This window comes from Gobius niger (assembly GCF_951799975.1).
Source record: "Gobius niger genome assembly, chromosome: 4".
NCBI lineage: Eukaryota > Metazoa > Chordata > Actinopteri > Gobiiformes > Gobiidae > Gobius > Gobius niger.
This window is the reverse complement of record NC_136855.1, coordinates 20,109,131-20,133,220: the sequence shown is the minus strand read 5'-3', so window position 1 is coordinate 20,133,220 and position 24,090 is coordinate 20,109,131. Positions and strand designations below refer to the sequence as shown.

Below are 24,090 nucleotides of genomic sequence, written 5' to 3'. Positions count from 1 at the left end.
GATGGTGCAGCAATCGCCTGTGATTCTAACCTTTACCACGAGATAGCGCAGTTAAACTATTTTTAATGCAAGTGAGCGGGGAACAACCTTTTTTTTTTTTTAAAGTGGCACACGGGATGCAAGATGAGGATGCTCAAGACATTAGCCATCGTGCGTGACAAAGAAAAGGTAATCACAGATTTTTAAAAATTTGCTTTAAATTCGCTAATCCTTCGATGCGGACAATATAATCTACTCTACATTTCATAATTTTAACTGCCTATTTGGCCATGTGTCAACATAGCCTAAAATGAGCACAAAGTAAAGCATATTCTCTGACATTTAAGTTTCCTTAAGAGGTAAAACTCAGCTGAATCTGGTGGTTAAAAGTTTTGTCTTAAGGATGTTTTGGTAACTTTTCCGTCGTTTCTCTTTACATGAATAAATAAATAAATAACATAATCATAGTAACTAACTTCCGGTCGTGAACTATTGCCTATTTACGTCGCTTCAAAGGGCTTTCTCGTACACGCGTGGACGCGCACGCACGCTCTCATTCTCGCTCTCCCTCTCAAACGCGCACACACAAACAGACACACAGCTACTTGCTCCTTTCTCTTTTCAAAAGGCCCTTGTGAAGCAGATTGACAGGCTAGAATGAAAATGAGGCGGGCGCTCGTTCGTGACTTCAGTGCGTACGCGTCCTTTTGAGAAGACCTCTAAACTTGGATCATATCACCATGGGAGCTATTTGGGCTGCAAGGGACTTTTGTTTGTTTTTGCTCTTGTTAAATAGTCGCCAAAGCGCAGCGCTTCCAGAGAATCGAGGTGGGACTGTAGTGAGTGAGTGTACTTTTCTTACTGAGGAGACTGCTACTTTACGCACGCTTTTAACGGCGCGCTCTTGTTGTTTCCCTTTGGTGACGACTTCTTTAATGTTTACATTCACAGGGATTTGTTGTTTTGAAAAGGTTACTTTTTCACCCAGCGTTACCAGCTTGTTTTACATTATGTTTGCGGTGTTGCATGCAGTTTGTGTCCTGTGGTCATAATTCATGTGCATTTCAGCAGATCCATGTGCAGATGGAAGCGATGGCTGTCACATTGATGCTATTTGTCAGACAACTCAAGGCTCATACAAATGCACGTGCAGAGCAGGTTTCAAAGGTGACGGAAAACATTGTGAAGGTAATTTCTCACTTTGGCTTTGTGCTTCATATCTGAACAATTGTGCATGTTTTTTTGTGTGGGATTTATGACTTATCTTGAATTTAAAACACTGGTTACAATTTGATTGAACTTTTTAAGTGAATCTAGTTTCATTGATGAAATATTTTCATCTCAGACATTGATGAATGTGACATGGAGCACAATGGTGGCTGTGTACATGAGTGCAACAACATACCGGGCAATTACAGATGCACTTGTTATGATGGTTTCCATTTGGCACATGATGGTCATAATTGTCTGGGTAAGACATTTTTGCAACCACTGAATAAATACTTTTGGACTAAGAGGAAAGAAATGTTCTTATGTCTTTTTTTTGTGTGTGTGTGTCTGTTTTGTAGATGTGGATGAATGTAAATTCAACAATGGTGGGTGCCAGCACACTTGTGTCAACACTATGGGCAGCTACGAATGTCGCTGCAAAGACGGATTCTTCCTCAGTGACAACCAGCACACATGTATCCATCGCTCTGTGGGTAAGAGCTTACCTCTCCTTTCTGCTTAATATTTAGTCTGATTGATGGTGTCCATAAGTATTCTTAAATTGCATAGTCAGTTGTCAAATAAACGTGTCAAAGATTGCTGGATGTCGAAATCAAATGGATTTTGTCCACTCCAAAATCCCATCAGCACCCGTATGATTTTTTTTTTTTTATATCACTGGAGATTTTGTTTTTTGTTAGTTTGACTCATTCTCTTTGGAAATTGTACTTTACCTCCAAAAGTTCCTTTCTCATTGGCCCCAAGTTATCAAGGTGGTCAATGTTTTTGGATGGTGAAAGGCGTGAGAACAATCAGTGTCTTATAGAGATGCCAGAATAATCTCTCGGTATGAGTTCTTTGTGTAGAGCCAGTCACTCACTGTAGGAGTGCAGCATTGTGTACTCCTTTCTTCCTTTTTATTTCAGAGGGCCTCAACTGTATGAATAAGGAGCATGGCTGCGCTCACATCTGCAAAGAGACACCCAAGGGAGGTGTGGCCTGTGAGTGCCGTCCAGGGTTCGAGCTGGCTAAAAACCAGAGGGGCTGCATTTGTAAGCGCTGTACAACAAACAACAGGTTTTGATGTGATATTTGAATTGGTGACATGTTATTTATTCTACAGTAACATGCATTCACGGCAATGGGGGGTGCCAGCACACCTGTGAGGACACAGAGCATGGTCCAATATGTAAGTGTCACCCCAGGTACACCCTGCAAGCCGACAAGAGATCTTGCCTCGGTAAGTAGTCAGTAAATTAGCGAAGGGAAATCTTAAACTTTGAGATGTGAATAAAAATATATCAAATTCAGCTTTTTTTTTTTTTTTTTTAAGTTTAATCTTTTATTCACATTTTTAAGGTAGAGACTAGCACTCCTCCTCCAGCGCCAGTGTGTGTGAGGTCCACTCCTATCGCTGTGCACTTGCCTCCTGATCTGTCCCGTTATCTGATGCTAAATGAATACATCCCACATGTGTCTGAAAGCTCTCGTTGTTCATCCCCGATAACATTTTCTCTATTATCTTCATCACAGAGCGAGATGAGGCCACCGCAGAGTCCGCGGACCACAATGCCACCACCTTCACTGAAGTGGATAAACGAGTAAAACGAAGACTCCTAATGGGTAAGGCTCACATTTTGTTTCCACAGGATCCAATGATATGTTATGGTTTCATTCTAATACCTGAGTAGAAAGCTGCCAGGGCCACCTGCACTGGCAGACCAACGCATTCCTGAGCGTTTTGAGCAAACTGTGAAATGACTACAGGCTCACCCGTTTGTCCCCCTCATTCTCGACTAAAATATGCATTTGTGACAGAGTGGTATATTTCACATTTTCCTTCTACTTGGGCAGGGCCAAGTGTGAACATTTTCTTGCATTGTTAGTAGGTCAGAGTTGTGATTCTGGGTCACTTAGATTTTGCTGTCGCTGTTTTTTATGCAGAGAGGTAAGACCAAATCAATTGAGGATATTGCATAACCGTGTTCTATGAATAGCAACAGCTATCTTAAAGCTCCAACATGGACTGGAGGTTTTCTCCACAGTCTTCAGCCCTGCCCTGATGGACTCCCATCAGCCCAGGGCCTATCGATAGCCTGTCTGTTCAGGGGAGTGAATTTGGTTCTCCTCGAGGTTTCTCTTCTGTCCCCTTGGGTTTTTTAATTTTTCCCTTGACGTCTGTGTGATTGCCAGTTAGTGTGCTGGTCCCAAGTCTTGAGAAGTGATGAGAGCCTCTAGGAGAACCTTTGGTGTTTGCCTGCATGCAGCACCAATAATGTAAAAGAATAAGCAGAAAGATAAGAAGATATTATTTTTGATGCAATACTGCATTATTACTTGTCCTTTCAGAGACGTGTGCTGTGAACAATGGGGGATGTGATTGCACCTGTAAAGACACTTCCACAGGTGTCCGCTGCAGTTGTCCTGTCGGATTCACATTACAGCCGGATGGAAAAACATGCAAAGGTCAGTGAGTTTGTCTGGCCTTAAATTCTTGTTCATTTATTTTCTTTCACTTTAATAAAAACGCATTGTTCTCTTATTCTCCCCGCAGATATTGATGAGTGTGAGCTCAATAATGGCGGCTGCGATCATTTTTGCAGGAACACTATTGGCAGCTTTGAGTGCAACTGTCAAAAAGGTTTCAAACTGCTTACAGATGAACGCTCCTGTCAAGGTAGAAACCTTATGAATAATTGAATGCACTGATTAAAACTTTTGAAACACTGTTCCCTGTCCCTGAGTAGTAAATGTGATGGACTTTAGTAAATATTATAAAATATGTAAAAATCTGAATCCTAGAATATAAACTGTGAGATACAGTTAACGCCAGCAGGAACACTTGCCTGCAATGTTACCTACAGTTTAAAATAAGTGGCTGCAATAATGACTGTTTAAATACTATTATGGGACTGTATGTGGGGATACTGATTTCGCATCAGTTTCATGGGTGTGAGATCATGTCATGCTTCAGTGTGTTGCAGCATCAGGTGTGGGAAATCCCTCCTAATGAAGGTTGTGCCTAACTGCCTTGCTATTATGTCATCCACTAATGTTGATTACAGATATAGATGAGTGCTTTTTCGAGAGGACATGTGATCACACGTGTGTGAACTCCCCTGGTGGTTTTCAGTGTCTGTGCAACAAAGGCTACACCATGTATGGACTGGCCCACTGTGGAGGTGAGACCCTGTTGGGTGGAGACAGCCAGACATAACAAGTTGAGCGTAACATTCTTACACATGTGATGTCCCAGTAAGTGATGTTTGGGCTTTATTTAGAATAATGTTTTTATTTTGTCTTTCAGACATAAATGAGTGCAGTGTCAACAATGGTGGCTGTGAGCATATATGTGAAAATACCTTGGGTGGATTTGAGTGCTTTTGCCATCCTGGCTATAAACTGCACTGGAATAAGAAGGATTGCATTGGTAAGATGGAGCCTTCTTCACTCTGTGAATCATATGTTTTGTCATGTATATTTAAAAATGTTTTTTAAATGAATGGGAACAAAAACAGGAGATACTTTGAACTCTGCTCCTTTTCTCTTTTAATCTTTGCCATTTGTTGTGTGTTGAACCTTGTTATTCTGGCTGAAGGCTGGATCCCAGTCCAATGTCTATTTGGACTGTATTCTATTCACTTCGAAGTTATATTGTGGTTTCCATCTAGAGACTGAGAGTTTACCACCTGCAAAATCTTCCACTAAACCTACATTGAACTGTAGTAAACAGGAGGGAGGAGACCGCTGCTTCCTGACATGCCAGTCACAAGTTCACATCAGCAGTGGTGAGTCCTTCATGTTATGAATCCTACAAGTGCTCTATTGCCTCCTTAAATCCTCAATCATGTGGGCACATTCAGGTTTATACAGACATTATTTTATTTTCTGAACAAGTTCAATGTTATTTTTTGGAGGTAGTTGGATCTTGTCTGTTGCCATGGCACCTAATGTGCCAACTTGCATCAGGATATGATTGCCTTGATATATGATTTTGATAGAATCTTGTAATACCTTTACTAACCAAATAATTAATCATTCCTTTATTGTGTTGATATTCTGTTCTTTGAAGAGTAGTTAAACATTAGTCTAAAGAGCACTGCTTCGTGTCCCTACATGCTGCGTATTTGCTTTCACCAACTTGGCTTTTGTGGCTTTCACTTTTGTCTGCGTCGGTCGATAAGTCACGGCCTTGTGTATGTTTTAGGCACAGAGGATTCGTACACGGTGACCTGTGGAGTGCCTCTGCCCTGCCCGACTGATTTTCAAAGAGACAACAATGGCCTGTACTGCTTAGGCAAGTACCCAGATTCGCCTCAATGCTCTGCCACACAAAAAAGTAAAGCTTTTATCTAGAAGTGGAAACGGTGCAAAAGAGCTGTTATTGTATTTTTTCCCTCCGTAAAGCTGTTATACCAGCACCACAAAAGAATAAAAACATCTCTGGGCCAAACCAAATAACCTTTAACGGCTTTAAATCATCAAGGTACTTCTAACCTGATGAGAGACAAGTCAACATAATTTAGAGAATGTTACCAAACCAAATACTCTATTGAAAGTAACCGTAGTATCTTGATTATTATACCATATAGTTAAGATAGAATACAATAGGTATCTTATCTTAGCAAACTTGTATGTTCAAAATCATCACACTGTTTTAAAATTAAATACAAAGGAAAAAAGTATGTTCTGAAATAATTCCAACTACCCCTGCATGATACCTTTGCTTTGTTACTCCATCAATCCCTGTATTCCTGTTTAAGAAACCGTGATGTTAGAAACTGCTTGTGTTTGCAGGTCAAGCATCTGGCGTTCCACGTATAAGGACCACAGCCACCTTCAGGTCTGGCACCGCAAAGTGTAACTTAAAACGAAGCCAGGAAAAACTCAAAGAGGGCTTAAACTCGGCTCACTCAGGTAAAAAAGTTTTGTCCCCAAGATCCCTCAACTGTTGAATGCAGATAGACATAGCTACACATTAAACACCGACTGTAGTACTCATGTATACACTATAAATGGGGGGTGGGTTTACAAAATCCAAAGGCAAACAATAAACCAGACCTGAAAAGGCTTCAAAGAAACTCAAAAACCATAAGCAAACGTGAAAGGAATTAGTGGGAAAGTGGTGCGGTTCGAAGCATCTTGAATGTCTCAGTGTAGTGTTTTGTCTGGGGGTGACAGAGGGGATGTAATTAGACCAAGCACGGCTCTGAGTTGTGGCTGACCACAACATCAATCAAATCAGTTTCCTATTGTGCTATAATAGATTCTCTTTCTGATCACCTTCTACTGTAACTGTGCGCACAGTTTCTCCTGAGCTGTTCATACAGTATATTTGAGAACTTTAAAACGTGTAAACAAGGTATCGAAGTTTAAAAGCTAGTCACAAATCAGTTTACACAATATAATCATGTATTATTCTATGAATCTAATTTAGGATTTTTCGCATACAGTTATAGAGGTTCTTCTGTTTCTATGCTTGTAATTACAATTTTATTATGATAACTTTACTCTTTACTTGTTTTGTTAGGGGCAACGTAGAGACATTAAAGCAGTACTAAGTAACTTGTTTACCTTAATAAATCCTTTCAATAGTTACTCTGGGGACGATTGATGGGATGATTGGGGGTCTTTCACCTCCCCCTGGTGTCTCTGGCCAGAAAACCTCACTTGCAGTTTTCCCTGCACCAACCCGGAGCACCGAAACACACTAATGGAATCACGAAGAAGAAGCTAACAGGCAAAAGCTAACTGCGGGCTAGCGCCACTTAAAAAGTATTTACAGCCAAGTTTGACAGAAAAAAATATCCCCATTGTGTAATTGGATGTACAATATTCCTCTCTCCCTTTGTCTTTTCTGTCAGCGTAGTATTTTCTCTCACGGACAATTAAGTAAAGAAACGCAACATGCTACGATATGCAAACGATACGCACTTATGGCCTCTAGGGGCATGAGTTACTTAGTACTGCTTTAAAGGGACTATACAGAGTTTAAAAATGTTAAAATTATGTATTTTCCTCCCCCTACATGTTCCAGCAATGTCCTAATGTGTAGAATGAGCCCAGATCTATTCACCACAACTGCCGGGTCGAAGTGCCTTCATGCACAAGCTTAATATAGAAGGTGCAGTTACACGCATGACCTGAGTTGGCAGTAGTTGGTATAAAATGGCCAACTTGCATCTAGCTCCTGTAAGCTCTAAGACAGATATGTACTGCACCAGATAATAGCTAAATAGCTCATTTCCATGCATAGTCCATGAGTTACAGATAATGTATTAACAGTTCACATTCAACCTTCTATTGTATAATACCAAAAATGTCTTCCTACATTATGTCGTATTTACAGGCACAATCTTTCCAAATCAGATAAAACCGCAATAACAATAACTTTGAGGAAAATGTAAAGAATTAAAATATTTATTCCATTTCAATACTCTTTAGTGCAGAGGTGTCCAGACTTTTCATTGAAGTGTATACAGCGTGGAGGGACACCGATCGGTGGTTAGTGCAGTGAGACATTTGCTCGGGTACATTTAAGAGAAGTTTAAACCGTGCCCCACATCTTTATTTAGGCTTGGAACCAAAATGTCAGCTCTGTCTCACAACAAAATGTCAATTTTTGAGGTTTTAATTGTATGGAACCTTTAAACTTGCAGTGAAAAGTACTAGATGATGTGTGCAACTTCAACAAGAAGCCCGAGGGCCACTAAAACTTGGTCTGATGTCTGCATTTTGCCCCCAGAAAGCACTTTGCGCACCTCTAGTATAAGCACTAATTGGCAATTAACGCTTTAAAAAGTGGCCAGTGAGTGAATGTCAATTGTCAAGGCCAGAGATTGTGTCTTGAAAACGTTAAACGTATTATCAGTTTTCCACTTGGCCGTATTGATCAGTCGTCTGCCATCTCCACAGACAGCCGGTTCCTCTTCACTGAAAACGTGCAGTTCAGTTTCGTGAGTCTCCGGTGCACGTCATCCGGTCCACGCCCTCGAAGTCGCCACGGCAGAAAGACCAGCGAGGAGGACGGCTCGTCCATCACAGCCGAGTTTGTGCTGGATGTGAACGCAGAGGAGGTAACAGGTTGGTCCCTCTGCAAACCCCCGCCCCCCTCCCATGCCCTACTGCCTGCACCTTTTTTTTCCTGCTTCACTTGGTCTATGGCTGCTGTCTTTGTCACTCACGCGTCAAACCACAATAAAGTATCTCCTGTTTTGGCTGAGGTGGTGTATATGGGCCCTGATTTTACCTTTTTTAATGGTGGCTGCTGGGGTTGGTTTATATTTATATATTCAACAGCATGGGCATGTCCTTGTTTATATTAAACGTTAAGTTGGAGGCATTTGTGGTACGGAGTGCTTTTCTCAGCAGAGGCTTGCGACATGAATTGTGTGCGTCGGCGCTCGGAGAAGAGGCTCAAAAAGACCATCCGGACCTTGAGAAAGTCCATAAACCGAGAGCAGTTCCACCTCCACTTCGCTGGATCGGACTACGAGCTGGGACGGAGCTTGGTGCAGCCCGCCGAGCTGCCCGGACACTGCCTCGCTGGACAGGTGCTCGTGAACAGGAAGTGTGGTGAGTTTGGATTCGATTTATTACACCAGCCCTCAATAAGTCATCACCCACATGGCAATGGGTGCTCTCCACACACAGCAGATTCTTAGTGTAATTTTATGTAATTGAACTGGTACATGCCACTGAGATAAATTTAGGCAAGCGGTTTGAATTATTGGATTTAGTGCAGGTGTTAGCCAGATGAGTGCCATATTTGGTTTGCAGACCTGGTGTAATGAGCCAGCCGCGGCGTGTAGAACAGAAAGCCTGTTGTTGTCCCGTGGAGCTGTGAGATGGCCCAGCATCTCTCCGGGATAGGGGTGTAATATGAGGGCTCCTGGCACCTTTTTTGTCTCGTGCTTTGGCTTTTTTATGTACAACATGCATTGGTTTAAATGTTTGTGGGACCGCACACTGTCTGAGCTGGAAGCTGGCCTGTGTTTTCTCTGGCTGGTGTTAAAGTGCCCCTAGCACTGGGCCTCTCAGTAAGTTGGTGCCTACCTATACCACTTAATATCACTCAGAGAAATGTTTTTCTCTTCTTAACATGTATTCAGGTCCTGTACATTTTGCTCATTTTCAGCCTTACTCTTTTACAGGATTGTGACTTCATTTCAGTGGATTAACAGTAGCTCGGAAAAATTGTGTTTTTTATGGTTTGAGTCAATATAATTTTCATTCATCGTTTTTCCTAGCCTCCCTTGTTTGGCCTCCCCATAAAACCTGGCAAGTTTTTTTTCTTCAATCACTATTGCAGGACTTAAGTTGTCTTGATTTCTTAACTCCCCTGCTACGCTTTCAGGTCAACATTAAGCAGTCTATTGGTCATGGCAGGGGTGTAGACATGTAATTTGGGAGAGGAGGGGAAGCTGAAAAGCATTCTTAACCTCCAGCTCTTTAAAGGGGGCTATATTTTTCCCTCCTCCCCCAGTTCTCGCTATGGCTTAGCACTGAACGCAGTTTAGTCCTTTTCAATTTGCCCAGTCCATTGAACAACCATATGTGGGACTTGTTCTCACTGCTCGAACTGGAGTGTAATCCATCTGAGCCGGTGTTGTCAAAATAAAAAATGGGTTTATGCATAAATAATTCCTTTTGATATTTGTGGGAGCTTAATCTGTGAGTTAATCTGTCTCCTAGAATCTTCTTTGCCCTGGTGATGGTTATGTGCCTGATATGCTTTTGTAATGATTTACAAGTTTTTACAAAAAAAATGTTTCCCTTCCGAAGTCCGACGGGAAACGGGACACCGTGCGGACACCAGGCTGTCAATGGTGCGCGGCAAACACGTTCAAGCCCATTTAACTCCTGTTCCTGACTTGTTTCCGTGTTTGTTTTAACATTGAAGATGTTTAGGAAGTGCCGTTGATTCACCCTGGCAGTTTGAGTGTTGTGTCCCCCCTGCCCCCAGCTGGGACTGCTTTGCATGACCCCCAGCCACTAAACTGCTCAAGAGAATTGACTTCAGCCACACCATGGGAATCAATTAGCATCAGCTGTTTGGGCCTCGACTTGATGGGCGCAAGCGGTGATTGGACCGAGCAGAATGGGGGGATTGAGAAACCTGACCCCTTTTATTGGGTTCAGCTCCTAACCACTGTGATACCGTAGTGTTTTCCTATGTCATCAAGCAGGCAAAGACTGGGGACTTGAATAGAGGTGAAAGGTCTTTTAAACCTCTTTGGGGCCATCAATTCGAGGAGTCTAAAGAGTGGCTCTTTGCATTTGAAAAGCTTCAAGGTTTTTTTTCTCTTTCACTCTCTCTCCACTCACTGCTTCCCTCTGTCAAATAAAAGCTGTTATGGGACAATGCAATGATGGCTCTTCATGGGCTTTCAGGGTAAACAATGGGCTTCCAAAAATGAACTGCTCTACAGAGAATTACATTTTCTCACCCTAAAAGAAAATCTTAACAACTTGCCAAGTGATGTATAATGGATGTGGTTTGAACCGCTGAAAGGATGCAACCGAGGAATAGCCCAACGCTAGACTCGAATTTTATTGATTTAAAGATTTAGATCATGTTCAATTATAAGTCAAGTTCTCAAGTTCCCAAATGCACTCAGACAGACCCAGCAATTCCTTAAATATAATTACAGAGCAACAAGGTGCTTAAGCTTCTGTAATCAGACAGTGGGATGTGACGGGATGAGAGGGGGAAACTTGCTTTGATTTGGCATAGTGATTTGAAAAGTTGAACGTGACTGAGGCATTAAAGCTGTTACCGGTAACAAAGTCACAAAAGAAAGCTCCCCTTCTCTTTGTCTTAGATTTGAACAAACCTTTTTGATCCACATAGGAAATTGCACAGTCACAGTAGCTCAATAATTAAAACAGTCTTACAAACCAAGTAAAAAACAATAGAAAGATGATAAAATATGAATATAATAAGTAGGGGAAATAAAAGCAGGATAGGTAAAACTATGCACCCACTACATAAAAACAATATCAAAATGGCAATTAAAATGTGTTACAATATGTTTAAAGATTAAGAAAATACAGCACAAAATAAGCAGTGGAGCACTGACATGAGTAATATAATGTTATATAATATGACTGAGGGGTTAGTTGTTTTGCAGTTGAGTACTGAGTATGTTTGTGAAGGCTCTCATTCATCCAGGGAGTATCCATCGAAAAGGGTAATTCATCAACTGGACTGGGTTTGGTAAAGTTGAGGATGTTTCACTTCTAGTCACAGAAGCTTCTTCAAGCTCTTTTGGTCTTTAGCTATGAAGAGGCTTCAGTGACTAGAAGCGAAACGTCCTCAACTTTACCAAACCCAGTCCAGTTGATGATTTAACCTTTTCTATGAAAGTACTGAGTATGGTATGAATGTGCTCCTGTAATGTTCAATGTGGCATTGGAGCTGAGTCTTTTGGAGAATAAGCTCCATTGCCTCCACAGTCTGGTGAAGCAAGTGAGGAGTTTGTACAGCTTCCTCCTGTCTCTCACCGTTTCGAATACTTGATTTACAAGAAAGTTCTACTCAGTGAAATTGAATTTGATTGTTTGTGTTATTACTGGCCTGTGTTTACTTTTGGTAAGAGTCCTGCTCTGCCCTTATCCTAAATTTGGTCCTTTCTGGCGTAGATTTTTATATTCAAAGTTTATGTCACTCATTAGTCAAGAGTTTGATTCAGTCTTTTGGTGGTTGTGAAAACCTCTACTCTGCTTCTCTTTGAAAATAAAAATGTTCTGTATGTAAAACCAAGCATTTTCCCCCCTTTATTTTCTCTGTAAAAATTATAGCTGTTGAATGGTAGCTCTGAGAAGCTTTGATGTTTTAATGATCGCTGGCTTTTACTGCATTATCCGTTTCAAGTGTGCAGTGTGATTGCATTTGAGAGGCGGCTGGTGAAGTCTGGCTTCCTTCACTTTAATGGCCCTGTCATGTTTATAGTGTAAATCCACATTGTGGTTCGGGCTGTTTGATTATACATAGCTGCTTTTTATGACTCACGTCTATGGCTCACATGTTTTTGTAGTCATTTCCTAAGTGACACTCATCTGTCTGTCCATAGTGGCAAATTAAAAGCACGGGCAACACTATATATATATATATACATATTCAATGTTTACATTAACGTTGATTTATTTCAGGAAGATGACTCGATTAAAACTGCAGCATAACAATTTGCCTCACCGCATGTGTATTAAAAGTTTCCAGGAAAAGAGGCGGGTCATAAAACCCTGCACATCTGTAATAAAATAAGAATTAATAATTGTCTTTCTTCACCTGTTTATTAGTGAGCTGCAGCGTTGGGACGTTCTATGACATGAATTTGGGGAGGTGCATGTTGTGCCCAGCGGGGACCTATCAGGATGAAGAAGGACAGATGTCATGTGAGGTCTGCCCTGTTCCGGGTGGAAGAGAAATCTCTAAAGTTGTTGGTGCTCAAAACCTTTCAGAGTGTGGAGGTAAGACAAAGAAACCGTTAACTATTTGTTAGTGTTATAAAATACCAACACTATTTACAAAGGGCGCACAACAAGAAAACAATTGATTCCTGCACTCATACACAGATTTGTTTTTGTGTTTAAGATGGTTTAGATACTGTAGTTTAGACACTTGTGAGATAAATACATGTGCTATCGTATGTGGAAAAGAAAGTGGAGGTTCTTGAATAACATAAAAAGGACCACTATGTTTGGGGCCTGCCCTTTGGTGTTATCTCATGAAATTGAGATCCAAAATCTCTCTAGACTAAACAAAAAGAGCTATCTGCAGACTCTGTGCGGTAAGGATAAGTCATATAAAACATGAAGCTTAAACGCAGCACTATGTTTTCTTATCACAACGAGAGAAAGTATGTCGTGTTAACAATGATGAAGACTCCAAATATGTAAATCTGAGTTGTTGAGATAGGATGTTGATGGAATTCTAAACAATGTTTTCCTCAGTGTTTGTTTGGTGAATGACTCATGCGTTCATGTTTAGGTCAGTGTCCTCCGGGCCAGTATTCTCAAGATGGCTTTGTTCCCTGTGTGCCGTGTCCACTGGGGACTTACCAGCCTGATGTGGGCCGCACCACCTGCTTCCTCTGCGGTGGCAACCTGGTCACTAAACACCATGGAGCTGTCACTTTCCAGGAGTGTGAGACCAAAGGTGAAATCTTCATTGCCGCATTTTCTCTCAAAATCTTGTGCCTTACAATAGACACATTCAATAAGTACTGTACAATAAGCCATACATTGTTGTTAGCTAGATTTTTCCTGAAACATTGGCTCTATTTCGTTTGTGTGGACCCCCATGGGCTTTGCACTGCTGTTTCTGGAACTCTGCTGCCCCCTGCAGTTAGTTCATTATTTGTACATCTATAATAAAAGTCCCAGTGGCTACATCCATGCCTGTGGTGTGTGATGTGAAGATAATTTGGATGACTAAATGATAAAGAGTGCATTAGTAAACTGAAACAGTTTTAATTGTTTGTGTCTCCTGTAGTTCAGTGCTCTCCGGGCCATTTCTACAACACCAGCACACACCGCTGTATTCGCTGTCCCATGGGAACCTACCAAGGGGAGTTTGGACAGAACTACTGTGTTGCCTGCCCCGGAAATACCACCACGGACTTTGATGGTTCCACAAATATTATGCAATGCAAAAGTATGCCAGCACACAATAATAGGCATAGACATGTGATACAATTCTGTGAATACACTAAAATAATCGCATTTACTTTACAGACAGACAATGTGGTGGAGAATTAGGTGATTTTACTGGTTACATAGAGTCCCCAAACTACCCAGGAAACTACCCTGCAAATGTAGAATGCACTTGGACCATCAACCCTCCGCCCAAACGCAGAATCCTTATTGTGGTGCCCGAAATCTTTTTACCCATTGAAGATGAGTGTGGAGACTACTTGGTTATGAGGAAAAGCTGTAAGATCAATGTCAAAGATTAGTCTGTCTAATTAGTTAATGGATGGCAATTAATAACAAAATGTTTGCTTTACTTTGCAGCCCTATCAAACTCTGTGACCACCTATGAGACCTGTCAAACATATGAACGACCCATTGCTTTTACTTCTCGTTCCAAAAGGCTTTGGATACAGTTTAGATCTAATGAGGGCAACAGTGGGAAAGGTTTTCAGGTCCCTTATGTGACGTATGATGGTAAGAAGAAGATACAGTACATAATCTAAAGAGAAGAAATATTGAATTAATCATTGATGACTCGTTTTTTCCATAGAGGACTATCAAGAATTGATAGAAGATATTGTCAGAGATGGACGACTCTATGCCTCTGAAAATCATCAGGAAATACTTAAAGTACTTGAGTTCTTCTAGACTTAAATGGAATTACACTAAAGCGCCACTCAGACTGACTGTATATCTATATTTCCCCCTACAGGACAAGAAACTTATGAAGGCTCTGTTTGATGTGCTGGCTCATCCACAAAACTTTTTCAACTACACGGCGCAAGAATCAAGAGAAATGTTTCCAAAATCTTTCATCCGCTTCCTGCGTTCTAAAGTCTTACGATTCCTTCGTCCCTAAAGAAGCATCATTTACCAATGTGGATACTACACAATATTTCTTTTCCCCCCTAAAGAGACCATATACTAATTCCTCTGTAGACATTACCACTACAGGACTGGACTGCACACTTGTTAAACTGGTCACGCTGAAAAAGCAGACAGTCAGAAGCTTTAAGAGGAAGACCATGAGCAGTGGAAAAGTGGGATGTGCATTTTCCCATTGTACTATTGTGGTCCAAATGTAGGCCTAAAATAACAATTACAGGATGTGTTCACGGGTCTCGTATTCATTTGCCATATATTCTAGTTAATATGAGCTTTAGCAAAGGAATCAAACTCACTGTAGCTATAAATATGCTAATTTCAAAGATATTATATAGGGTGTATCTAGTTTTAACATAATTGCTACAGGCCTAGCTCCCAGTGGGACACAAATAGGCCACAGCAGAATGAATACGTGAATACAGCACAAAGCACACAAAATACAAAGCAATTACTTTGATAAAATATTTGTACATGATGTAAAAAGTGGGCAATAGAGTTGCATTTTGTAGTGCAAAAGATAACCACACACACTACCAACTGAGAAAACTATGATCTTGGTATCCAATATATTATTGTATTGTGATTGCAACCAAAGACAAACTCTCCTCCCTTCACTTAAGAGTTGTGTAACTTCTTAGTTAATGTGTATATTTTTTCTTTTATAGTTTTGTACATCTGTTACATTGTAAATAAACGTAGAAAATCTTACGAAACCAATTTATTTCAATTATTAAACCTATACATGGTGTTTATTGAGATAAAGGAACAACATTGCATATCTGGAATTGTTTGCATGCTTTACAGCAGGGGTAGGCAAGCATGCTTTGAGGAGGGCTGATTTTCATCATTGCCAAAACGTAAAGAACCATTTTCCATTATATACGACATATTGGGATGTTCGGTCAGGAAACTTAAGAAATAGTGACAAAATTTCAGAGTACTTTAACATGTATTTGATGTATTGTATTTTGTATTGTATTGTATTTGATAACAATATTTCTCAAAATCACCTTGTGGGCCAGAGGTTCTCTGCTGGAGGGCCGGATTTGGCCATCGGGCCTGACGTTGCCTATACCTGTTTTACAGTATGGTTAGTGCTCGGTAGTCTGCTCTCGAGGGGCGGTCTGCTGTGATTTATCAGGGCTGCCAACTCTCACCCTGACTTTTTGCAGTGAGCGGCTGCAGACGCTTTATTTTGTCTGTGTGCCTGTCCAGGCTCCTCTGGCGTATGTGTGTGTCTGTTGGCGGCTCTAGTGATTGGTCGTGGCTCATTTTTTTTTGTATTATTATTTGATTCCTTTTCGGAGGAGGGGCGTCACTGAAGTTGTGCATGCTTATTTTGCAAAACAAAAGTCACTGCTGGAGTGGGGCGGACGGAGAGAGGAGTGACAGAGGGACTGCGAATGGGGACGTGAGTGCGGCCTGCGGAGAAAGGGCTTTAGAGCGCGGCTCCGGGGAAACAGCGAGAGAGCGCGCCTGAACGCCTCCAGCGCCAGCTCTCCCGGGCCACGGGAGAGAAAAAGGCGCGTGGGTTCCGTGAGTGACGAGGCGGCTACAGGAGCCCCGACACGCACATCTTCCACCTGTTCACTCAGCTCACTCCACTCTTGGCCGCCTCCGAAGCGACATCACCGCGCCCACTGCCTCCTCCTCCGCCCCGGTCACCTCCGCCACTGCTGCCCCACGAGGAGCTCAAAGTGAGCAGCATAAGGCAACGAGTTTGAGAAATAAAAGTCCTAATGAAATAATAAACAACGGTTGCAGTTGAAGCTAGACCTCTTTTACTTAAGTTTTCCCCCCCCTTTTGCGCAAGGGAGAGATAGGCAGAGAAAAAGTAGTTCTTACATTAAATAATCCTATTCAAAGTTTAATCATCAAACATGCTCTAACATACTGCAAAATACAAATGTTCATATTTTCTAAAGCTTGTGCTGCTTTTTGTTGGTAATAATTGGAATGACTGACGCAGAGAAACAGAGACATTGTGTCATTGTCCTTTTGGCAGGGCTGTAGCGATGAAGGGGGACCACTGGGCATTTGCTGAGAGGCACCAATTTGAAAGGGGCCCAGAAATATAATTCTTTAACACCAGTAAATAGACGAGCTAAAATTATAATATTATTAATATATTATTATTAAATTATAAATTATAATATTTAATATCTGAATTATAAAAAAAATTATTGGAGTGCCCTCCCACACTTTCAATAGGTTCTGATGGTCATGTGTTGTGGTGCCAAACCCCCTCTGATCCGTCATGCAGCTCCTGATGTGCTCAGTCATGTAAAACGTACTTGTTTTTGGCTTGGAATTTAATACCATTACGAGACACTATCGCCATGAATAAGGCCACCCAGCTCAGGACCGACCAAAGTCTCACTCCAAAGTTTGGTGAAAAGTTGGCAGCCCTGGATTTTGTTTAGATCTATGAGTTGAGTATGTCAAAAAATATATATAACACTAATCCTAATCTTAAAGTTAACCATATCCATGGTCCTAACTCTAATGTGTGTCATGAAATCTCACGTTTTTACAGCACTGTCCTTCTGTAGACTACCTGGCTAGCACTATATTTACCTGCGCGCAATCCCAGCCAACCGGTGTTATGCCGAGAATTGCATTCCCATGTCCTCAACTCGGCAGTTAGGCGGTTTTCGGCATGACACCGGAAATGTCGCCGTATCTCACCGGAAGCTGCGAGTCAGCTGCTTAGAAGCTGTGATGATGCGTTATGATTAGTTTCATGCCTACTGTGGAGCATAATTAATTGTTACGATTTGAACCTTACATTTCTTAACCTTGTTACTGCCTAAACACTTCAGCGAGCGTGATAGTGTAAAAATGAAGCCTCTAGTCTTTCTCGGGGCTTCCATTCTGGCGTGTTTTGCGATGCTATCCCCAGTTACAGCGAAGGTAAGGCTAGCTTCGAAGAAAATAAACATTTGACTTTTATGGTTTCACAATAATTGACAATGCACTGATGTCCTCCAATTCTCTTACATTTGAGCGCCCATTTTAGACCGAATGGCCACACTTGCCGACTTTGCTTGATAGACTATGAAAAGATTATGCGGCTAGCGTTGGCCAGTTTGTGTTTTGTTTGTCGATGAGATACTGTTTTATAATCGGTTAGTTGCTCTACATACTACTTACTACTATACTTACTGCAGTTAAAATATTTGGTTCCTTTTGATATTTGATTTGTAAACATTGACCACTATACCTAATATTGCATTGTGTCTTTCTAGAACTCCGAGGATATTCGCTGCAAATGCATCTGTCCACCATACAGAGACATAGAGGGACAAATCTACAAGCAAAATGTTTCTCTGAAAGACTGGTGAGTACAGGGAATATGAGGCTCATAAACTGCATTGATCTTGGCTTTGTATTGACTCATTTCCTTTCCTTTCTCAGCAATTGTCTGCATGTAGTTGAACCCATGCCTGTTGATGGCAAAGATGTGGAGGCCTACTGCCTTCGGTGTGAGTGCAAATATGAAGAAAGAAGCTCTGGGACCATCAAGGTTTTTTAACTTTCATGTTTAATCTTGGGGCCATGGCATTGTATCTGCTCTACAGCAATCGCATATCAATAATTCCTACAATACTCACATAGAATTTATCTAGCCTAATTTTTGCAGCTTATTATGAAATGTATCATATATAATGAAAGTTGTCAATTTTGTGTGAGGCAACCCCTGCAAAGATACAAACTAGAATCCTGTGAGCTTTCTTTTGTAATCTAAAAACTTTTCTTCTTGTTGTTTTTCTTCAGTTTACCATCATTATGTATCTCTCTATATTGGGATTATTGCTCCTTTACATGGTTTACCTGACTCTTCTGGAGCCAATGTTGAAGAGGAGGCTTTTTGGACACTCTCAACTCATTCAAAGTGATGATGATGTTGTTGTCGGGGTAAGTGGCATATGTTTAATTGATGTAATGTTTGCTTTACAACTAGTTTATTACAGCTATTTTTGTTTCACGTGAGCATCATGTGAGTTTTATTTGGCATAGTGTTGTAAAGTAGTTTTGAAGGTTATAAGAGTGAAACTAGCTATAGTTTCTGAAGAAATGAGTAAGTAGTAAGTAATCTTTATTTATATAGCACCTTTCACAGGCAAAGGCCACAAAGTGCTTCACAACACAGTAAAAGCAGAAATTACATACAATATAAAAAGGGGTGAAAACAACACAGAAATCATAGCAGCCCAAAAGTAGCTAATTAAAAGCTTGAACAAATAAATGTGTCTTAAGTTCGCTTTTGAAAGAATCAGCAGAGTCAATAGAGCGCAAAGAGGGTGGAAGATCATTCCAGAGCCTGGGAGCAACAGCCTGGAAGGATCTGTCACCTCTAGTACGAAAACTCGTACGTGGAACCTTTAGCAGATTCTGATCCACAGACCTCAGAGCCCGCGCGGGGGTGTAAGGCTGGACCAGAGCACTGATATAAGAAGGAGCCTGACCATGCACGGCTCTGAAGGCTAGAACCAGAACTTTAAACTTGATCCTAAAAGACACTGGCAGCCAATGAAGCTGTTTTAAAATAGGGGATATGAACATTGTTGGTTGTGTTTTGTTGCTTAAATCGCTCCTTTTTTTTTTCTCTATAGTACTTTGGTTTATTGTTGTATTCTTTAGGTGCTCTATAAACAAAGTTAGAATGCTTGGATATTTTTGTGTATGAAAATATATTATTCTCATGCATTTTTATCTGCTTGCAGGATCAGCAGCCATTTGCTAATGCACACAACGTCTTGTCCCGCTCACACTCGAGGCCTAACATGCTGAACAAAGTGGAGCACGCTCAGCAGCGTTGGAGGAGGCAGGTCCAGGAGCAGAGGAAGTCTGTTTTTGACCGCCATGTTGTGCTCAGTTAAAGTGCTCTAAAACTACTGAAAACCACTGTGACAAAGCCCACTGATCATATCTATCTCTTTTCTCATTGTGACTCCTGAAGTGAAGAAAGATTCAATAATGACAGGGTCTGCAGAGATCCAGGCAAATATAAAATATAAAGGGTTCACAAATTCTTAAGCATTTACTCTGTTTTACCTCTGCACATTGTTGATAATGATGAAGGCTTTCACTGCAAATGTAATTGCAGAATCAGAGATGTCATCTTTTCAATCTACAAATGTGCCAACACACTAGTCACATTCGATTTAAAGTCTCCGTATATTGTTACATGATTGCGACTTTTCTCAACTTGAGGTCAATATGTTTTGAAATCATAACACAAAGGTCTAATGGCTTTGAGTGTTAAAATATCCAGATGTTGATCCGTGCCAAACAACATGACTGGATAAATGGACCAATCATCAACCATGAGCAGTGATCTGTTTGCTAGCGGAATCTTTCATTTGAGAAAATCATGTGGAACTTTAGACCAGTCTCAGTCTCTGTCATTTTGGTTGGCAATCAGCTGTTTGAAACACCGCCCACCACTACAGAATGCCTGTTGTTGTTTGAGGTTCCATTTTAATGTATATTTCAATAGGCACAGTTCCAAACAGCTGGTTGCTAGCCCAAAGTCACATGGCTGGTCTATACATATACCATTTCCAGAAGACTGACGGTGTAAAGAAGTAACAACCTGCATGTCTAAAGATTATTTATTTAAAAAAATTCATCATCAGATAATTAAAATGGACATATGTTCCTTTGTTAATCTGTAATATAAATCCTGTCCAGGTGTGATAGCAGTCGTGGCAGTTTGGTGTATTTGATTGTTGAAGTCCAACTGCCATGTTTTTTTTATTGTTACTGACTGGTTAGCCAATGTCACTCCAGTAAACTACTGTATGTAGAAGACTAATGAGAAACCGGTATGTGATTACCAATAACTTTATACTCGTGTTTAGTTGTACTCGATATCCTATTATTGTCAACTGAGGAGATTTTGCTATTTCTATGTCCTTTTTTATTAAATGTCCAAATGAAGTGAGCACTACTTAACTGGCAGAATTTTGCAGATAATATGTTTCTGGCATTTGTGCTTATTCAACATCTGCTTTTGAAGTCTTTGGTAATCATGTCTTCTCGACAACTGTGGCATGAGTTTCCTCCTGCCTATAAAGGATTACTTTAAATCCAACTTTTGGGTGAATCATAAACTTGTTGTTATATTGTATGTTGTCAAAAGCAGTGAAAATATTAAACTTGTTCGTTGTTGTTTGAATGGTGTTTTTCTTCTTTGCCCTGACAGATCATATGATATTTTTCTACAACTGTCCCTCTCTCACACGTGTTATTTTTAGCACCAAAGAAACTCCAGTTAATTTTCCTAAACAAAAACATATGGGAGCCTTTGGAAAACCGCCATAGCCTACTATTGAAATCTTGCAGTCATTCTTCAACCAATATGGCATTTTGAAGTCGATATCTGTTTTGTTTTTTTCTTATATGAAATGGGATTGAAATGCAGCGCTGCGTCATCGTTTCCTGTGCGTTTTTCATTTTTCCCCCAGCATCCAGATCCAGTTTGGCGAGGACTTTTTCCCGCAGAAGTTAGACTGGGCGGCCACGACTACACGGAGCTTCTCTCAGACATGGATGGCTTACGATAGATAACTTTTTGCACATAACACAAAAGAAGGTGGGTGGGTCTCTGTTTTTTTTTTCTAAGATCCAAAAGGTACATTTATTCGCATTCAGCGGCATTGTGTGATGCTTCAAGGAGTTTGTGTTTATGTCTCTAATGTGAGTTCATCTGAAGGTAACAGTAAAACTTAGAAGCTTTTATATACGTATACAGCCATGATTATTATTGAAAATAACAACTTAAGGGGAGAAAAGTAAATCAACCTTATGACAAGCCTGAAAAAGCTGTCTTTGTCATGTTTTGGTTAGGCTGCGTTGTTGTGTATCTATCGTTTTGTACCGACAGGGGGCGCCCCAGCATTTGATGATGGTCTTTTCCAATGTGTACCTTCCATAGCTTCTCCTGTTAATCAATCTTTTTGTGTTAACGTGTCAAAAACTCAATCATAATGGCCCCACTTTAGTCTATGTTGATAAGTCTATGTATTAGGCTTCTTTAAATGATGTGCCTTTTTTCTTTTTTTTTTTTTTTGGAACTGAACAAATCCTGTAACAACATGGACTAAAGTAAAGCGTTGCTGCAGCTTTCCTGATTTAAAAGGGAAATAAAACCGGTTTGGGATGGAAAGGCAGTGGACTTACTACAGGTGACTCACATTACATTACTAGTCAAAGGCTATCACTTGCAGGTTCATAGGTAATACTAAAAGCAAGCACGAATATGCATAGCCTATGTTTGTTTATTTATTTTAACTTAGACACATCTGTAAATGACTTTGTTTTTCACCTAGTGTTCATTTGACTGAAAGTGTCTTTTGCTTTTGACCAGACTTGCCAGTCCCAGTTAAGGCAGAGTTTAGAAGCTGCCTGAGGTCTGTTTCCGAAATCTGACACTGGCTTCTTCTTCTTCTTCTCTTTCTAACCTTTCTCTTTAGACTTTTTATATTTCGTTGAACCTCTAACATTGTCCAAATTTGAACAGGTGTGGTTTTTCAAGTTTAGGTGGCAGAAGCCTCACAGACTTGTGGGTTATCCCAGTAATGTTTCAGGATTTAGTACGCACTCAAATATTAGATGCTCTCTCTACATTCAAAGATTTCAGGATTTACTTGTAAACCCAGTGTAAACATGCACAAGGGTTAGTGATTTTCAGTGTGGCAGTTGTAGCTGTGGTTTTGTAATGATATTGTGTATGCAGCATTCAAAAATTTGTTTCATGTCATGAACACTGTGTTCTTAGTGCTCGATATAAGATTTTGTATAAGTATTTGATATTTTTGCAGATTGTATACCTGCCCGTATTGTCTAATAGTAAAGTAATGTAAACATAGGTCTATGATCTTACTAAAGTGCTTGCTTGCAATTGTAAGTTACATTCAGTTACACTGTCTTTTATATATGTCGATTGTACAGTGCGTTACGTATGTGGGACATGCAGATGAAGACATTTGTTATGCTTTGAAGACTGTTTGTTGCTCCCAGGATGTGGCTTCTCCATATGGGACTGCGCTCAGTGGAACAATGAATTCCTCAAGTTAAAGCTTGGGTTACTCATCCCTTCAGAAGAATCCACTGTTTTTGTCTCAGACCACTTTGCTTGGACCGTGTGGTGGGGATTTACTGTTTTCAGGAAGGACAATCTTTACGGGACCTTGAACATTTTTGCGTCTTGCTGGACTGGAGGCTTCCTGCTGACTCCATGTAATGGACTGTGGTGACGGATGTCAGACTTTTTGTGACTTCCTCTGGTCCCAAGTCTATGGGACAAGACACCTCCTGAGAGTGGACCTGTGTCTCCGACAGAAGTAAGTGAACAACAGTGCTTTATCACTGTTTTATGTTTGTACTGTGGAGGATGAAGGAAGACACGAGGTGGATGGCAGAGTCTCTGCATTTTTTTATTTTTCCACCACGAACAAGTAGCTAAGGGAGGACTTTGTGTGTTATATTAGTAGTGACACCACAATACACAGCATGTGGCCAAGTGCACATAATGAACAAGATGTAATTTTGATAGCCTCCTTTTGTAAAAGTACTGTGGACTGGGAAATTGTGTGTGGACCTATATCCACCACGCTCACTACAGGTTCTTTAATATTGTAGAAAATCTTCATAGAAGCAGCTTGCAGATTTCCATACTATTTGAGATTTTTATCTGTAAACAAAAAAAAGCAATCTTTTTGAGTTATATTTAATTTTTCTGAATATTTTAATAGCTGGAATTGTTTTCAGTGTAGAATTTGCCCTAGAAAGTAAGCAAATGAACAAAAATGTTTTACACAATATAAATGATAACTAAATGGCAAAACAATTATGTATTATCAAAATGAAATATAGAGTAGAAATGGCAGTAAATTTGCCTTCTATGGTTTTTGGCTTTTCATATTTATAATATGACATCACATCAAAATCTTTGCTATTTGGCAGATCTACATAGTAAAAGAAAGCCTCTGCATTAAGCTGAGTAAGAGAGTAGATTTTTGCCTTCATTGTGTTACTTTACCTTATACACTGACAGTGCTGTTCTGTCAGTAACAACTGTTTGGCTCCTGTATGAGTGAGTGCCATCTTGAATGCCATCTTTGTACTGTTGCAATGTCTTCCCATTGACCAGTGGGCCTTGGGAATTTGAGCACGACAATGTGTTGTACATTGCTGGCAAGACACGTCCATCCCATCAACAGAGGCTCTAACTTTTGAATATTCATCGAAACTCCTCGCTGCACCGTGACACAATAAACAAGAGCACTTGAATGAATGCCTCGGCTGTGCACA

The 24,090-nt window shown here is 40.5% G+C and overlaps 2 protein-coding genes across 10 annotated transcripts; both read left to right on the top strand.

Moving 5' to 3' along the window:
* The first annotated feature begins 579 nt into the window (after nucleotides 1-579).
* scube2 (signal peptide, CUB domain, EGF-like 2) lies at nucleotides 580-15,374 on the top strand. 9 transcript variants are annotated; one of them, XM_079555843.1, is made up of 23 exons: nucleotides 580-807; nucleotides 1,051-1,167; nucleotides 1,325-1,450; nucleotides 1,548-1,682; nucleotides 2,115-2,240; nucleotides 2,312-2,428; nucleotides 2,722-2,811; nucleotides 3,538-3,654; nucleotides 3,743-3,865; nucleotides 4,254-4,370; nucleotides 4,496-4,618; nucleotides 4,860-4,976; nucleotides 5,396-5,485; nucleotides 5,986-6,105; nucleotides 8,104-8,271; nucleotides 8,560-8,763; nucleotides 12,490-12,660; nucleotides 13,181-13,348; nucleotides 13,685-13,846; nucleotides 13,927-14,124; nucleotides 14,206-14,358; nucleotides 14,435-14,514; nucleotides 14,597-15,374. In XM_079555843.1, the coding sequence occupies exons 1-23, from the start codon at nucleotides 720-722 to the stop codon at nucleotides 14,741-14,743; spliced, it is 3,057 nt and encodes a 1,018-aa protein (XP_079411969.1). In that variant the 5' UTR covers nucleotides 580-719; the 3' UTR covers nucleotides 14,744-15,374. The 9 variants fall into 9 exon arrangements, with proteins under 9 accessions (XP_079411969.1, XP_079411965.1, XP_079411968.1 ...); XM_079555839.1 differs by having other exon boundaries at nucleotides 8,557-8,763; XM_079555842.1 differs by having other exon boundaries at nucleotides 1,048-1,167.
* Nucleotides 15,375-17,455: 2,081 nt separating this feature from the next.
* tmem9b (TMEM9 domain family, member B) lies at nucleotides 17,456-20,923 on the top strand. Its single transcript, XM_079555569.1, has 5 exons — nucleotides 17,456-17,682; nucleotides 18,018-18,109; nucleotides 18,187-18,295; nucleotides 18,547-18,687; nucleotides 19,497-20,923. Exons 1-5 carry the CDS (start codon nucleotides 17,611-17,613, stop codon nucleotides 19,650-19,652), a joined length of 570 nt encoding a protein of 189 aa, XP_079411695.1. The 5' UTR covers nucleotides 17,456-17,610; the 3' UTR covers nucleotides 19,653-20,923.
* Nucleotides 20,924-24,090: the final 3,167 nt, after the last annotated feature.